The following is a 19063-nucleotide window of genomic DNA, read 5'->3' on the forward strand; positions in this document are numbered from 1 at the left end:
CACACATATCACACACGATATTACAAATAAATATATACATATGCAACCATGACTCAAACCTATGTACACATACTGCCATAACTCAAACACACATATAATATTTCCTACCCTAAACCTGTATTAACCAAACATTATCTCTACCTCTATCTTTTATTGCCTTCACCTAATCCCAATCCGTGTTTTAATTCTACCATACTTATAGTTAGGACATTACTAATCAACTATGCTATTTTTTTGGTCTAACCACGTCAGTTTCCAACGCTTCATCCACTCACTACGCCTTCTTCCTCCAGATTCTCTAGCTATTTTTCCTAGACCTTACTGGTACTCAGTAGAATGTAAAGACGACCGAGTTAGATGTAGAAGCGGGTATTTAGGGAAACGAAGAGAAAAGGGCAATATTTCGCATAGTTTGAATTGTGGTCTCAACTAACGGGATTTCGATGCTGAATATTAGGATATTGTTGTTATAGGCGATTATTTAATTTATACAATTTAATCGTATTTGTGCATGCCGGATATGATAATGGAATGGACCAACTCAGCCCCCTCCTGGAGAACGATATCGCTTAAGTCGTTGAAAAGGATTCGGGAAGATACTATCTGCGTGTTCGAAGCGAGTCTTGTCAAAGTAATGGAAGATATAAATAACAGTATTTATCTGGTTCCGAGAACATCTGTGACAGGGGCAATACTTCTTCGGAGATAAGATATCGTTTGAAGATTTCGTTCAGGTAGTTAGTAACAGTAATGGAGTTTGTAAGACTATTACACGCTTCTATATTTTCCTTAAGTTTATCCTCGTCCTCTCGCAGAGACTACGGATGGGCGAGCTAAAATTTTGAATTGCATCTTTAGTGATTGCAATTTGTTGTCTCATTGGTATTTGAACATTCCTATCTTTGAAGAGAGTCGAGTCGATCGTCTTCTTATGAAATTTAGCGTCTTCGGTATCGGGGGAATAACCAAAGCAAAACGTACGATGCGCCGTCAAACGCGCCCTCTTTTATTTATTTTATTTCCCTTGTTCGATTTATGTGGCTGTCTTGTATTTGATAAGTTTGATTCTATTCACAGTTGCGTGAGAACGTTCAGATGCGTGACTGTATATTTCGAAGACAGCTCTGACCAAAATAGACGTTGTTACCGTATACCGCATGTTCGATCTTGTGTGTACACATATTTACGGATCTTGAGTGGCATTTGGATAATCGGTCGAGTTTTTCGCCTGCGATGGTGAGATCGAGGTAGGTTAGTAGAATTTCCAGTTTCGCGTTGCCTAATTGGTTGTGATGTAATCCTACTTGATTGTTTAAGCGGGAGATTTTGTAACAGGATTCGATAATTTTATGAGCATGGTTAAGGATGGTTGAGACGAATGTTATTAGGACAAACCGGAATCTATTATCTTTGTGTTAATAATGTCTATTACTCGTTATTGTCGCCTAAAACAAAGGGTTTCAGAAAACTGGCGTGATAGGCTGTTAACTTTCCGTTCTTCAAAATTTGCACGGTATTATTGGAATTGATTTTGATTATTTTGTAAAGAACCTTTGTCGTTTGGTGGCAGTATTTTTATTTAATCTCGGCGTATTCTGTTTGTTTAGGATATATACTAAATCATCGCCTTAGTTGTAAGTAAATTTTTAATCGAATTAGGTTATCTCTAACTATTTTTTCCGTATAGCTTAGTTTCCTTTTCAAGTTGATTCTATAGTCCTCATAATAATAAGTTGTTGTAAGACCCTTGAATTATATTACTAGATATGCTTTAGTTCCGAAAAGCATTTCATATTTAAGATTATTTCAATTTAAACACGCGTACGTAGGCTAACGACGCAGAGGTTATGAATTCTAGTAGTTATCGTTACCTCATGCACCTTATCGATCTCGACGATTTTCGAATATGTTGTAGAAATCTATATTACCAACAGCTTTTCCCTATTCGTGTAACCACCGTTCGGCATTAGTTTCCGAGATATTGAGAAAAAGTTGTCAGTATTGCTATAAAATTCCGAATTCTGCTTGTAATGGTGCGTCTGTGACAGCGCATGTGCTGGAGTATTGGTTAACATTAGACAAAATATCCAAACTTATATAAATTATGAACGAAAGATAATAAATAGGTTTGGATTAATCTCTTAGCTATTAATGCCACTGTAGTGCCTTTCGTGTAGATGATCTTTTCGACAATCTATATAGTGACTTTCGCTTATGGCATCTTTTTGAACGAGACGTCACTACAGTGGCTCACCCTGTCTGTAGATATGTGTAAATTATCGCACGACCGTTATTTGTTTAGTTTCGCATTTTTTCGCTCAATACACGTTTCTTAACGGTATATAAGCGAATGTAAAAAAGTACTTCTGCTAGAGATGTCAACAGGCCATACAGTATTTACTTTTGAAGACACCAGTTATGAGTACTGTTTTTTTATTTTGTTATGTGTACCATTAGTCGATAACCTTTTTAACATTCCGCTTCGTATATTTATAATTTTGTAGAATTCTTAACCTCTAAATTCTTGAGTATATCAATACAAAACAGAAAGCAGGGAGCAATTAGTGATGGTCTCGAAGTGGACTCAGGATTTAGAAAGGCGTCGAACAAAAATATAAACGATAGGAAACGTGTAAGAAAATTGCAAAGAAAGATACTGAGTTCAAATACGTAGATTTAACTCGATTAATTCTGGAATGAAAATACAAATTAGTCGATTTGCTACTCCGTTACGATTACTTTGAACTATTCTATTTCTGAAGTATTAATATCGTTTATTGTGGAATAAATAAATCGGTATTGTAAATACAAAAGGGAAAATTCTATGTGCTCTTTTGTAAAACCTCACGAAGGAGAAACAACTCTGAGTGAGATGTATTGCTTTTTTGCAATCAAGTCACTTACGTCGCCAGTAAAAGAGTTACATTATTCCGAATATCGAACAAAGGTTAAATTTTTGCGTACTGATATTTTCGGACGCATAATGAATAGAGATAGATATCCTTTTTTTGTTACGAATGCTTTATTTTAACGAAATTACGACAGCTAATTCTGATTGGCTAGTAGAAGCAAGAGAATTCTGTAGTAAGTTTCGTTTTTCATTTGAAAATTATTTTAGCCCATTTAGTAACTTATGCATAAATGAAGGTTTATCATTACATAAGGCGAGATTATCATTCAAACAGTATATTCCATCCAAACGGAGTAATAGATTTGGCATCAAATCTTTTATACCGTGTGACTGTAAAAGTGGATACGTATTACGTTTTCTTGTGTATACAGGAAACAAAAATAAATGAGAAGCCTCTGGGAAAGTCAGGCGAAATTGTAATTTCATTATTAGAATGATATTTAGCATTAGGAAAATGCCACACTTTGTTGATATTTGGTATACCAACCTGGCTTTACCAACCAGCACTTATCTCCAAAAAAACCTCATGTGGTAAATTGTCAGAGGAAAGGTATTCCTATCACGAGTGAAAAATTAATTGGATGTGAAATGTATTTCGATCTTCGCCAAATATGTTCGCAGTCAAATGGCAAGACAAACGCAAAGTGTATATGCCGTTCACTTGTCCCTCTGCGGATTTTATAAATACAAGAAGACTAAATTAGTGAACGAAAGAGGTTATCCAAAAATCGTCTTGAACAGTAAATTATATTGCAAACATGGGTGCGGCAGATAATCTGTCCCTATTCATTATGTCGTAGATATAGCAGTACACAAAATATTTTTTCCATCTACTTGATGCAGTCATTCAGAATGCGTTTTGTTTGTACAAAAAAAAAGAACATTTTAGCTTCAATTAATTAAGGAAATCGTAAAGAAGTATAGAGAGAAAAATAACGATTTTAACAATCGGCATAAATCTATCGCAGGCCAACTTTGCTGGAAGACATTTCCTGTCTTTTTGTAAAACAATAAATGCACAAAAAGAAAAAAAAAGAAAACGTTGAGAAATTATGTTATACGCACAAAAAACGATATAAGGCGAAGGTCACGCTACGAATGTTAAAGTTGTGACGCTGGACTCCGCGTAGTTCCTTGCTTCAAAATATGTCATACAATATTGTATTGATTTTTTAAAAATTTGTGTTACTACTTAATAAAGTATACGTGCCCATATTATCTTACTATGTTTTCTTCAAACTCTTTGCTTGAAAATATCTAAATAAATTATAATCTGTTCATCTATAATTTTATTCGTATGTAATTTCATAGTTACATACACGTACAGAATTTTGCAACTTTCAATGAGCGATTCTTGTAGAGCTAAACATTTTACGAGTTAAACACGAATCTGCCAACCGTCCTTTCCTAGAACCTACAGTTTTTGAAAAAATCAGTTTGAAAAAAGATGTGAAATTTTCAGCTTTCGAGATGTTTTTTGATTTTTACTGTAGTAGCTATCGAGTTGCTGCCAGTTTGTTTCAAAAACTATAGTAAAAAGCATAATACGCGATACAGCAGACAGTTTTATTGAGAAATACCGAGAAAAACTAGAAAATTATGTTTTGATTTTGATGTAAAAGCGATATAGTTTGACAGAACACGTGGCAAACTTGTTGCATTTGTTTTAACACAACAGTGTTATGGGCAGAATTCATTGTAGTAACATCGATAGCTTTTCTCAAAAACTAAGACCGAGTGGCGATTATATGTGTAATAAAAAGCATGCTCGATGGATAACGAAATCATAAATCATCAAGATCGGTGAAGTGGCTGAGATATCGATAATTACCTGAATTCGTCACAATCCATCTGTTTTTCACTAATGTAATGTTTTAGTTAATGCTGTAACCTTAGGCGACCTCTCCATTTGTTTGAAGCTGATAAGGGAAAAATAACACATGTTTGGTGTTGAGTAGTTCCGTTCAATCAGTTATGCATTAACTTTGACATAAAATCGATTCTTTGATCGCTGAACGATCTTGTCATATTTTATTCACTACGTACGAAAATTACGTACGGTTAATTTTACGAAAGTTCAATTTTTAAAGTAATAATCTTTATGATTCCAAGAATTGGTAATGATAACGACGATGCAACACTGATTTGAGTAATTCGATATTTGAACATTTTTTTACTAATTATGTAAATGAATTCTGGAAACAAAAATAATAGACACGTCTCCTTTTTTTAAATATTAGTAATAAAAGTGTTATGAGCAGTTCGAAATGAAAGAAGTCGAATGTTTCCGACCGCGCACCGAATGTACACGAAGTTCACGTGACGTCACAAGTCTGCAAGGGCGCTACATACTTTTTCTTAACTCGCTATATAAACCCGATAACCGACGCGTTCACATCAAAATACGATCGTGTATCTACAGTGGATCACATAGGAATTCACACTTCAGAACAGAATAATTTTGATAAAACTGGACCAGGCGATTTTGACTTTTTTTGAGAAGTTAGAAGGACTTATTGACATTGTGTAGAAAAAATTTCGCATTAATTATAGCTGGTCGGAATCGCGAAGAAAATGGTAAAGTTTATGTTTTATAACATTTTTATCTGGGCCTGTAATGAAAATTTAAACAACATGTTTTTAAGTTATACCAGGTATACACATGCTGAAAATTTCATTGAAATTTGATGCAGAAACAGACAACAGACACCAAAAAATAGAAAATCGTAGAAAACTGTTATTTTCATCACTTTCAACTTTCGTGGCTCATAGCAATGTTAAACGATTTCAGTGAAATTGAACGAAGTTGGAAGAACTGACCTTTACTTCTTTCTTGACGATTCTGATCAGTTGCATTTTCTTCAAAATTATTTTTTACATGTCATCTAGCCAACTGATCCAGCTAACGTGTCAAAATAGCTTGAGTCGTTTGCGCCAATTTTAATTTTAATACAGTTATTCTATTTTGAAGTTCGAATATCTTCGTAAGTCACTGTGCATCGGAGAGACAGAGCTATGACGTCACAAAGATGGCGGCTAAGAAACGCGTGTTTCTACGCCGCTCAAATATCAGCGACGTTTTGATTTAATTATTTCGATTAATAAGCAAACGTATGTAACGGAAATATTAATTAACAGTCTCTAATACACCGAACTTTTGTTTCCAGTAATTTTTCTATTTATAAAAAGATGTTCTAATACCGAATTGACACCCTCCTGTATATATTTTTGAGGATGTTTCATTCGTTGCAGCGGTCCACAATAATCGATATGAAGTACACCAAAGAGATATCTATCTCTTAACCTGATTCGCCATGGTTGTAAATGTTATGCATTTGAGACAATTTGAAATATTCTTCTGTATTTTATCTTTCGTAAATGGAAACCGATATACTTGACTTATATATTCCATTGTCTTATTAATCTCTTGATAAGCGAATCTCTTCGTGGCTTGCGCATATAACATTTTCCGTCGTTGACGAAACATAAAACAATATTTTCTCAGTTGCATTACGATGTACTAAACCATTGCTTAAATCCAGTATTATTCTCATTATATTTATTCTCATTATATTTATTCTCATTTTGTTCCAATTTCGCTTCAATTCGACAAATATTCGCATCTAAACTTCGTAATATTTTTACGATTTAAAAATTTTTAGATTCTATTCAAAGCTTTTTTTGATGGCAATTAATGTACTATGTATTTTATCAAATTCGCTACTTGGATGTTCCAACACATAATTATAACGAGTAACTAACTAAATATAATCGCCTTTCTATTAACCACGTGTTTCTATACTGAACTTCTACACAAACATATGTAGAGAAAAAAATTGATAATATAGCTATTGCTAATTTTTTTAAACGAGCGAAGGATTGGGGAGTTGCATTCCAAATTCACATTTCCTCTTCCACATTCTTTTTAATTTGCGCTCAATAATGGACCATTTCCACTTATTGGGTTGTTCGGAAAGTACTTTTGTTATTTTTTGATTTAGATGTCGTTAGTCGTATCTTTAAGCAGCGATCTTCATGCTAAAGTTATTGAACAAGTCATGACACGTCTATAAAATCGTTATACGCTTTGATACTTGATATTTCAAGCTTCATTTAAAAAAGAATTATGTCTGAATCTATCAAGATATGTTTGTTTGTTGTCATATCGACGATGGAAATCAGGGTAAACATTTTTATGGTTTGCTCTTTTATTACTGTAAGGGTAAACTTCACTAATCCTTATATAGTTCAGCTGAACGATCCTGTCTTGTGGAATTAGTATTACGACCTGTATAGTTTTTACTATTCCGGCATTCTTAAATAAATAAATTAGTAGATGTAGAGATGTCTCAGATAGATAAAGTCTTCACCGCGATATGCTGCGATTTTTGCTTGTCCTTCTGATGTTAAGGTTTTGTCTTGTGATATTTACGTTTCACAGGAATTATTTTAAATATCACTGTATATATTTAACCCTTTGCGGACTACCGCGTAAACCATCAATTTGGCCGAGGAATTCATATATGCGTTCGGTGGAAACAACTGATAGAACTAAAAGATTCACATGTATGTCCTTTTATTTATCCTGTTGAGAATTTGTGCATGTACATATGTCTACAATTTGACATCTTAGAGTGCCCCACAGTACGACTTCGAACTGTCCTGTCCGTAAAGGGTTAACAAATACGATATTATAGCAATGACAATACCGATTCTCTTGAATGTCTGTCGCATAGAGGTTCAGACGGAACTAAGTAAATAACATCCTTCTTATAGAATATACGAAATGACCGCAGCCTACAAGCAACCTTTCTATAGATAACATCAGAAGACACGAAGCTTTGCTTATACAAACTGTTCCACAACAAAGAGATTTTAGTGTTCGTAAGGTTCCAGACCTGCAACTATTACAATTTTCGTTCACTTCAGCGCACACCGTTACAACCACGGTTGCCAACTCCAGCGAACTTGATGATTCTCCCTAACATTCCCAAAGAGGACTGGTGTGCATTTTAACTGTGTTTTTTGTGGGAAAGGGTGACGGGGTAAATCAACTCGGACACTTTTTCTATATATTACTTAATATCTTATTAATGCTATAATATTACAATTTAATGTCAATATACAAGGTCATCCACTTAACTTACGCAAAATCTTGAACCCGCGCTCGCGAGAACATGAGAATGGTAACAGTATAACACATATGCTTATTACTACGCTCATAGGATTCAGGCTATTCACTGCTATGCAAGTGCTAAATTAAAGCAGTATTGCCAAATTAATTTCTATTTTTTCAAACTGGTCTGTCTTGTTTCGTTTCAATTGTCTTGCTTGTTTCTCATTCTTACATTCGAAGCATTCACAACAAAGCGATAATAGAAATCAGCTAATAGCGATCAATTTGCAAAAAGTTATCGTTTATACATTTTGAAGTACGACGTAGAAAATAACATTCAATGCCTTAGAAATGAAAATTACCAAATATAGAAAAAGAGAATTTTTTTTTATGTATTATGCACAATTTTATTGTAATTCGTTGATAACTGGCAGTTGAATACAATTTTAAATAAAGAAAAAGTTACATAGTAATTACATTTAGGCGGGCCTAACCTCAAGAAAGGGAAATGAAGTTACATGTAGAAACAGAATAATTGGCTGCGCTTGTTTCCTTCGAAGCTTCGGGAGCACGCAAGAACATGAAGTCGTTGCACGAAAATCCGAAGCTGGCCTTCTCAGTCATCGTCTTCTCAGTCTTGTAACGTACAATGTAAAACATTCGGTGACTATCAAACTGCTTTATGTCCTCGCTCTATATTTCTAGCAACAGCTCATAGTTGGCCAGCAACGTTTGATTGTGGTAGTATATGGTAGGTCATATGTTCTCACCAGCGCGGGTTTCGAGTTGTGTGGATAAGCCTGTATAGACCTCTATGTACACGTAACATTCGTCTCAACTCTCAGCCATATTCCGTCATTTTCACATGAGTTCATACATTTTTGAGATGCATTCTCAATAAACACAATAGCACACTTCTTTCATATATTTCCCATCACTGGAAGACTCCACGTGTTTGGTAATTACATTTGAAGCAACTATTGGCGTGGCGATTCGCACATACATTACCGCGGCTATGGAAACGCATCTGCAAAGCTGTCCACCTCTACATTTCGTTTGCTTATAGTCATCCCTGCCTCAATGGCGTGAGATTATGTGTCGGAAAATCGGCAGATTCTCTGCCATGCCTTTCTGCTTGCTAACTCATGAAGAGCGAGCTAACTCATTTCAAGCCTTCGTACGATCTATACCTAGGCATAAAATAGATAAGAAATTAAACGTCATTTCTGTAAGAATATTGACACGAGAGACACTGCTCGAAGCGTATTAGCGGGACATCAAGTGCTCGGTAAGAAAGGAGTTCAATCCGAACAAGGAAAGATCGTGCTGTTTCAATTTTGATAGGTGGAATACCTGCTGTGACTGTATTGTGGTGACACATTACTCGATGACACTAGATGAAGGTTAACATGGTTATCAGTGTGGGCGATTTGCACATACACTTCCACGGTGTGCGGCTATTCCGTGGCATCCGCGATTCTGTATTTCTTTGCATGTTGTATGCTTACAGTCAAGTTCGTTCAGGGGATGGCTGATTATCGGCAGATTCATCTATCTTGGAGGAGAGGAGGTTAGCTCCCAGGCGATTTTAGGTGTACACAGCTCCCGCACGAAGATCTCCATTATCTGATAAACGTGCCTTAGGAGCGAAGTCATACTCGTTGGAATTAACTGTCCAACTTGTTCATTGTGCAGTTCAAAGTGCAAGGTGTCAATTTCATCCACATAGTTGCGGAATTTGTGGAGGAATAATATATTAAATTATCACGAAAAACGTAGAAATTATAATATTAAGAACATGTAGTTCTACCATTACGTTTAATCACTTTGAATATTCGATTCTCCATACTATAAATTAAATTCTATAATCTTTTGGTCTCGATTTTGCTCCATTCAGTTCTTATTGCCTATCCGATCACCTTCCCATAGCAAGCACTTTCTAATATTGCTTATCGTGCATTACTGGTGATAAATCGTAAATGCTTTTGTCAAATTCACGGGACTGTCATTTTTTGAAGTGTGAATTGTCGCGTTGTGTCGATAAATGGCTTTTTCTTTCTGAGTTTCTTTGACAAATGTAATGAAGTAATCTTCTAATAAGTCTGCGTATTGTTCCGAATGCATTCATGTAGAAATGTTACAAATTGGTGTTTTTAAGAAACAACTAAATGCTACTCATAATATCAAACTTCTTCCATAGAAATTTCCATTTATGATATTGTGTCTATTGATATTCTATCTGCGCGTATGTCGTATCAGTGATAGTTAAATCTGCCTAGATGGACCTTTTCCATTTCTTACGCTGAAACATGCTATCTCGTGCGAATTCCAATCTTGTCCTTTTATGCTCCTGCATATGTTTCCACGAGGTTTTGTTCTGTGTACCTCTACACTTTGTTTGTTCAAAGTGTACAACTGAATTCACACGTCCTTAACGAATCATTGTCCTGCATTCCTCGATGGGTACACGTACCCTTGTGGGCGAAGTCATTCTCGCTACAATTGACTGCCCACCTTCTTTGCCGTGATGTAGATGGCGTTCCGATCTTTTCAATGTCTCAAATCCTCAAAAGTGTCCTATAGTATAGGTCCGTTTTTTTCAGGCTCACGGATGAATCTTGATAGTTCAGGGTGTCAACTTCATTATGGGCTTCAAATTAGCGACGTCCAGATTCGCACGAAGTTCTTCTTCGTCACGTGGTTGTGCCAAACAGAGCGGCGGCTTTGCCTGTGTTTTCTTTTTTATTATTTAATTTATACTTTACAATTTGTCTATTTGGTAAATTGCCTGTGTTGATGACAAGCTTTGTACAGCCTTGTTGCGTTAGGTTTTCTTTTCGTGGCGTCGCATCGATATGCTTTGGGTATTTCGGCCCAATACTGCGTTTGGAGTCGAAAAGGTGTTTCGCCTAGTGAAGGTTTTCTACATTTTTCGTAATTGAACACTTTGTACAATTACCTCTGTTCCACGGTTTTTCCACAGTATCAGGATGAGGTCATTCGATATTGACGGGGCGATCAGTTTCTTCAAGTCCTTCTAGAACTGGGGCGGTTTCCGGTGTCTCATCTCTCGTGCTGTGCGAATTGGCCAGTTTTTTTATTACTTCATTTTTCAGCTTCTCATATCGTCCTGTCGCCCGCGGTTTTACTACTATGTTCCCGACTAGATTTACGTATTGATACCCGATGTTCGCGGCGAGGGTATTAAATTTCGCATTGTCCGGTCGGAAGATCAGTTCGAGTTGGCGCGCATCAGAAGCGTTCAAGCGCTTGACCTTCCGACTAGACGAACCACAGCAATATTTTTTGCGGCTCTAGTGGAGGTACGCGGAAGATTTGATTAACTATATCTTCGCCGTCAATGGCGTTCGTTGCACGCACTTCCTCGTTAGCGTTTCCAATGATGTCGATTTTTAATATGCAGATACGGCGTCTATGTGACCCAAACACCTTCATCTCTTTCGCTCAGATCACGTCGGGGCCATCAATTTGAGGTGGTAAGGACGTGTTGGGTGATATCAAATTACTCCGGTGTAGAGCTATAACAATGTTTATTTTGGCGTTAATTGTGCGTCGTTTTAGGTCGTAACGGACGTGCGTTGAGCTCGGATGAGCATGACACAGAAGTGATACAAACACGCTATGTCTATCTTCCCGATGGACCAAAAATGTAGTTACCAACAACTACTGTAAACTGTTATGTACTATCAACTATGACGGGCTAAAACCGACTATCGAAGCCTGCTGTTCCTCATTCCCCTTTTTATAGGATGCCAAGGTCCTCGGAACAGAGAGTTTTCATCCGAGGTGGGGATGGAAAAATCCGTAGGCGATAAAACGATAAATTTTCCTTTCTAAGGCACATGGGTTTTTTTACTGAGTCCTAGGATTTATTCTTTTACGTCCTGTCCTAGGACGTCGTTTCGCGGGCCACGTGGCCCGGGCCATGTGCTTTTCTAATCCAAACTCATCGTCACGGTTTAAAACTGGAATGTACTTAATTGCCATCTTTTGCTGATAACATAGTCTGGTATCGCGGTTCATTGTAGTCTTGATATTCGCATCAAGGTCAAATATCGTTTCGGCTGCGCTTGCTACAGGTGCACGATCCCTATTTCTTGATTTCGCGATTTTTTTTTGTGGTGTTAGTTACAAATTCAAAATCTTTGGTCATAATTGTTTCTTGGCTTTCTATAGCTAGCTTTAGTTCGGCAACTGTTTTTCTTGCAGTTCGATTTCTTTAGCGAGGCTTTCTCTTCGCTTGTTTGTTTGGTTAGTATTTGAATTCGTTGTAGAATTTTGGCGGTAGTTCTCGCGTGAATTTCGTTTGTTTCTATATTGCTTCTAATACCTGCTTTAGACTAATTTCCCTGTTTTCACTTGTTGATACTTTAGACATTTTCTTTCGAAAATTGCTACTTCGTCTGAGTCTTTGCTGTCAAAGCTAGAACGTCTATATTGAACAAAAGAATCAAACTTTACCTGGTTGTGAGTTTGTCGTTGAGGATGACCCGAAACCCAAGTTGAATCCTTTTCTACGTACGTAGGATATCTCGTTTTCCTAACGAGTACTTTTCACAGTCCGGGCAATGATCGGCAAAATGTCACGTAAAATTTACGATAAATTTATCTTGACCGTGTTTTTATAATTTTCTGGGCTTTTATTAAGTACCATATTACAATGAAGTTCAAATCACGGCCAAACTGTACACAAGATTAGACTCAAGACTAAAAAGACTGTTCTTGGTCGAATGCTTGCATCTTTTATAGGTTGAGTTTGTAGGCGTTGAGGGGAAGGGGCGAATCCTAATTGCCCTTCGTAATGGGGAAAATGTAATGTTAGGCCATATGCAGAGGTCAAGTCAAAACCTAACGGTCCGCTGTTAGGTAGTGTGGAATGACGTGGATTTGAATATAGTTGTGGTCACACCTAGGACGTCGTTTCGCGGGCTACGTGACCAACACATGTGCTTCAACCCTGGAACTTCCTCTACGGCCATGGGCCGCTGTAACATTATCTACAACGTAGCGTATGATTTTGTTGACATCCGAATCAATTGAATTTTTATAAATGTTTAAAGTTAACTTTTGTCAGTGAAAGTAAGATCTTGTCCTTAACGGCACCTTCAATGTTCTTATTTTCCAAAATTATCGGAAAACCGTACCTACGGTCGAAGATAATCTATTTTTGTATAAGTTGGCATAAAAACTTTCTACTTTGCAAAATCCAATCACATTTGCCACCATCCCACTATTTTGAAATTTTATATAAGAAAAAAAAAGATATGAACACAGAGTCAAGATGTTGCTGAAAGGTCTCTACAAATATCTTTATCCTTCTCCGAAAATTTGTAGGCAAACAAAATGTTAGACTTATCGTAATGTTCTAGGCCTCGAGAGTTGCATATTTATTTAAATCTTACTTTGCATGTTAATTTTCAAGAAAACTTGTTTGATTATTTTCTAAATTTTCAGTAATGAACCATTGCAACGATCGTGGATGTGAGGCATATTGTGGCGATTCTGTTCATATTTTGTTACATGAACAATGCGGCGCTGTTCAAATCGGAGGAGTGAGTCTTAGATCGTTACGCAATAATGACGATGGCACTTTCGATCTTTCTGAACTGCGATCAAAGCTGCGCCATGACAGAAATTACGAGCCCATTTCTAAGCTGGTAATTGTGGAAAATACAATTAATGGAAAAATTGTTCCTCTAAGCTGGATTAAGGAATTAGTATCACTGTGCAAAGAACATAACTTGAAGTTGCACATGGACGGATCCAGGCTATGGAATGCAAGCGTGGGATCAGGAATATCCGGGAAGGAAATTGTTTCGGGCTTCGATTCAGTAACATTCTGTCTCAGCAAAGGCCTAGGTATATATTCTTTTACTATTTCTATGTTTAGAACGATATTTTCTATGTGTTTCTTTAACAACAATTCTCTTTTCTCACATATTTCATTTAACATCCTTTAACAATTTGAATGTTAATTATGTCTCACATAAATTGATTGGAATACGATTACATTTTTTAGATATATTTTACTTTCTTATTTTTTTTTTTTTTTACAAAAACTAACATAACTTAAGAAAGCATATCTATATTATCTTAACAACTATGGACTAATTAGCATTGCAAAAAAGCAAATTTGGGCCAGTGGTTCCTCAATTGTTCAGTTGTAGTATTTAATGATGTATATTTTCTTTGGACGAAGTAAAAACGCGTTTACTCATAATCTTAATTTGCTCTTAATGTTAATCGAACAAAACGTGTGCTATTTGAATCTGCACACCTTTCTCAACCCTACGATATCGTTAATTTTACACTTCTGTATTTTCTACAATTTGCAAGAAACATACCTTCTGCCACTTCTTCTTTGGGATATTTATTTTTCAAAGGATTATATGTACACGATATATATGTCGAGTCACGATTCGAGTCCGGGCTCGAGTCGCTATCACTGTGAGGGCTTGGGATAGGCAATGATTCTTCACTGAAGCTATCCATTTTCTTACAGCACGGGAGTGATTTTTATTGACACAAATAAAAAGATTACAAAGTTGACGCAAACCCACAGCGGTCACACACTCGCGACACTAGTGACAATGGCCTCAGGGTTCGATAACGAATCCACGGTCAATGGGATGCTAGATATACTCGCTCAACAAGCGGACTCAAATGTGTAATACTCCCAGGTCGTAGGGCACATATATACAACACGAATTCGTTCTAAAACAGCGTGAGAATTGGGGAAGTCCCGTACAACGAATTGGTGAAATTGGAGAAATCCATACACAAAGCAACGTAGCAAGAATTTTTATGCGCGAGTCTTGTCATTCGATATTTCTTAATCGACCAGCGTGATGTGTCGCTTCAGATTTCCGTGTGGAATTTTTCAACATCGAAATTTTGTATCCGTTTTTATATCTTGGGGCATCAATCGTTTGCTCTCGATCATTTTTTCGCTGTGGGGTAGTAGCAACTTCAATCTTTTCAGATAAAAAGTTGGTGACATTTTTGTAACGCGAATAATATTAATATCGAATAATTTAAATTAATTATCGATTATTTTAATCAACATATTTCTGTTAGTTACGAAAAAAACAGCATATGTACTTTTCTTAACTGCTATAATTTAACCACCGTTTTTCCATTAATTTTTCGTTTCATATAACGCGGTTCCGCGTGACATTTTTTCGTAACTTAATTACCCTGTTCTGCGCGGGAGATATTTGTATATAATTATACGCTATAGAGGTGAAAAGATCTGACATTTCTAGACATGCTAATGAGCATTTCTAGGGCCGGCACTACCCAGCGCCCTCTTCCTGGAGGGCGCAGAGCGTCTATGAAGGTTTCCTCCACGAAAAAAACAAAACGGCCACCAATCCAATAGAGTCCGAGGCTCCATCAGATGAGTCATTTCATATCTGTCCCCATTATACGATGACTCATCCATATTAGTCATTGATAAAGTATTATATCAGTGAGATTTCGGATTGTAATCGCAGAATTGTGATAGCTCCGCTAATTAAATTGCAGGGGAAAGTAAAGTAAAAACGAAATTATTTTCAAGTTTGAGGTGAAGCAAAAAATGAATATTTTATAACTTGGACAATTAACATATTAAAATGTATTAACTATGGATAATTAATCAAATAAAAATAAAGTAGAATAATAAATTAATATGTTATAACCATGAAAACATTATCGGTTTTTGGGGTTAATTTCTGCTTTCAGTGTATTAACACGTTCACTGTTCTGTGCACTGTACATGTATGATCACATGCATATGCATCATATTTGATGCACGCACGCGATCTATGTTCAGTGAGTTGAATTATTTCGCATATGTCAAATGAGATAAATTATTTCGCATATTTTCTTTCCAAGCATTGTAAACGTATGAGGCTTTTTACAAATTGATTAAGTACTCTTGTTTAACTCTCTTCTCTTTCCTTTTTACATGCGTTTTCATCATATTTTGTCAAATTACCAAACTGCAGAATGTACTGGAACAAACTGCAACTGCAGAACCGTACTATGTCGTTAATTCAGTTTTGACCAAAATGGATTAGACGCTTATTCTCAGTTGGTATTCAAGTAAACAAAGATAGGAGCGACAAAAAGAAAAATGAAACAAGGAGCAGTAATAGTTACATAATATACAATACAAAAGCTAAATTTAATGCAATTACAAAAGTTCTATAATTAAAAACACGACTGAAACAGCACGTAAAGCTCTATATAAAGATGTCTTGACACAAAATAAGTAAATTACAGAATAAATCGATCTTATTCGTAAATGTATTGGCTAGTTTCAATATTCGATTAATTGGATCATTTGAACTATATTTAGATTTTACGGCAGTGGGCATAAAATATGTGACTTTTTCTAAAAGTTTCTGAACGAAAATACAAATAAATTAGTTATAATAATTGCAGAAGATGGGACTTTGCTATTTATAATTTGAAATAAAAAAGGAAGACCATTGACAATTCTGCGTTCAAGTAATGAGATCAAATTAAGCATATTTAACAATGGTTTATAGTTGCATAGATAGCATAAAGTTGTTTAAGCGAAAAGCTATTTTTCTAAGAAATTTATGCTGCACTCCCTCAATCATCAGGTTGTGTTTTAACAATTGAAAAAGCCATTAACAATTGAGAAGCATACTCTAATTGACTATACTATATACTATAATTAAAGGAACTAGCTAAAAATACAATGACTCAATAGCAGCAATGTATTTAAAATTAGTAGAAAAATGAACGATAAAACCTAACAATTTAAGAATAGTGCACACAATGTTATAACAATTTATTCGGTCTTTACCAGCCTCAACCGGCCTTTCAGAACGTGGCACATTTGTAACGACGAAATTACCTTTTAATTTCTGCATTTTCTTATTGGCACTGCATTTACGTCTTTACGGTAATGAAGAGCACACGATGAAAACGCTCACTTTGGTTTTCCATTTTTAATACAACGAAACAAACAAAAACGACTTGGCACACGCAAAATCAATTCTGTTTTTAAATGAAGTTTGAAGTATTATTTGTGAAAACGTGTAATGATTTTATAGGTTAGGACGAAGTTGGCTGCTTAAAGATATGACTAGAGACATCCAGCGACATTTCCGAACAATGCAATATTTCACGTATCCTTGAACAGTCATATTGTCGGTATCTTCAGCTCGGCGACTTCGAGTCTGATATCGACTTTCCAAACATTCATACACGCACGCTCAGTGATAAATTATTGTAAGGCTAAATAGCGGCAAGCTATTCGCCATAATAACATTACGAAAATGCGTTGCCACTAAGACATTGCTTTTTCGCATGGATACAACATAGAAATATACTGATTGTAGATTTACATTACTTCCAATTCAAGGTGCTGGTCTTTCTTATAAACGCAAGATTGACACGTATAGAAAATTGAATATATTCCAACATGAACTACATTGAATTTTTTACAGATACCAATTTTGTGTTTATTTATAATTCTAACTTCATTACATTATTACGAATTACTTACTAATTCCCCTTAATTTTAACGCATGCATTATGAATGCTTTGTATTAATTTTTAGAACATACATTAATCCCTTAAAAATGGGGTGAGAAGTCGTTCGAACAATATACGAACTGTGTGCACATACATACTTATCGTTTATCAACAGCAGATAATGCAATAATAACGACGTGTAAATTTGATAAAAGTAAATTTGGATGAAATTTTATAAATGGCACGTTCAATCTTTCACCGATTCCCCGCCTCTTGATTAAAGTTGACCGGCCGACCTCGATCAGATATTCTTCTTGTTTATCCTGTGTGTATTGTCTCCTGAGCGCGTCAAAACTCTTCTTAAATGATTATTTTTTCTCCCGCAGCCTGGCCTTAATAGCTATGGGCATACTGCCCGTCACAACACATAGGGCCGCGTGTGACACTTTATCTTAGCTATTGTCTTGATAGCTCAGCGCAGATGCACATATTGGTGCAGCGTAAAACACCACCGACTCTCATACTCCATAATGCAACTTCCTAATGGAGTTTACGTTTACGTCCGTTTACGTTCGGCAACAGGTTTCTAATGGGGCCAACGAACGCCCTTACCTTGCCACACACCTGCACCATATGAGGAGAGTACTTCCTAGCGTTGACCAATAAAACATCCAAATATTTCACTGTATTAATGCTGAAATTGAAGGAACGGAAAAATAAATCTAAAGGCACATTTTCGGGACGCGCTTCCCTGTCAACAGTATAATTTCAGTATTACCTTGGGCCCGATAAGGGCCCGTGTCTGCGCACCATTCTGTGATGACCTTCGCGGCTTCCCAAATCCTATCATCGATGTCTTCCAGCTTTCTCATCGTAATAACTAGGACCAAGTCATCGAAAGCTATGCCGCCCAAGTCCTTTATATGGTGCAGGCCGTCGTAAAAGTTATTCAGCAGCAGTGGGCTCACGGTCGATCCCTTTGGGACTCCTGTGTGTATATGTGTTCTGACTATATTGTCGCCGCAATAAGCTAAAATTCTTCTGTCCGAAGGTAGTCATGTAATAAAATGCATGGATTACTTATATAATCTTTTTTCATCTTAAAGTGTTGAAGGCGTTTCTGACGTCCATGGCGTCAAGAACGCACATCAGGCTCCGTTTCCTATATGAATCCCCAATCCAACAAAACTCTACCAAGGACGTCTCAATCGTGCTCCTCTTTTCTCTGTATCCAAACTGCTCCACATGGAAGGAGTCTCCAGAGACGCCCCCTTCCTTTCGATGGGCATCATAAAGGTGTGTTTTCACATCTTGCACAATGCTGGTAAGATACTAATGGGTCTGTAGGATGATGGGAGTAACGGGTCCTTTCCCGGTTTCGCTAGTAGACCACCCTCGCCACCTCCATACGGCCAGAAGTTTTCCAGATCTATTGATTTTATCGGACAGAGCTGCCTGGGTTGCTGCTCCGCTAGGATCTTCGTAGTGTATCAGGGTCACCAGATGACGCTAACCGTTTT

The 19063-nt window shown here is 36.5% G+C and overlaps 1 protein-coding gene across 7 annotated transcripts in view; it reads left to right on the forward strand.

Moving 5' to 3' along the window:
• LOC117237278 (L-allo-threonine aldolase) overlaps window positions 1-19063 on the forward strand; it is a 51619-nt gene that overhangs the window by 15332 nt on the left and 17224 nt on the right. For all 7 annotated transcript variants that reach the window (XM_033501060.1, XM_033501058.1, XM_033501055.1 and 4 more), the window contains one exon: window positions 13503-13907. In XM_033501060.1, coding sequence (XP_033356951.1) covers window positions 13503-13907 — 405 coding nt within the window. The remainder of the gene's footprint in view (window positions 1-13502; window positions 13908-19063) is intronic.

This window comes from Bombus vosnesenskii, unplaced genomic scaffold (genome assembly GCF_011952255.1).
Source record: "Bombus vosnesenskii isolate JDL3184/JDL3185 unplaced genomic scaffold, Bvos_JDL3184-5_v1.1 scf7180000013368, whole genome shotgun sequence".
Taxonomy (NCBI): Eukaryota; Metazoa; Arthropoda; class Insecta; order Hymenoptera; family Apidae; genus Bombus; species Bombus vosnesenskii.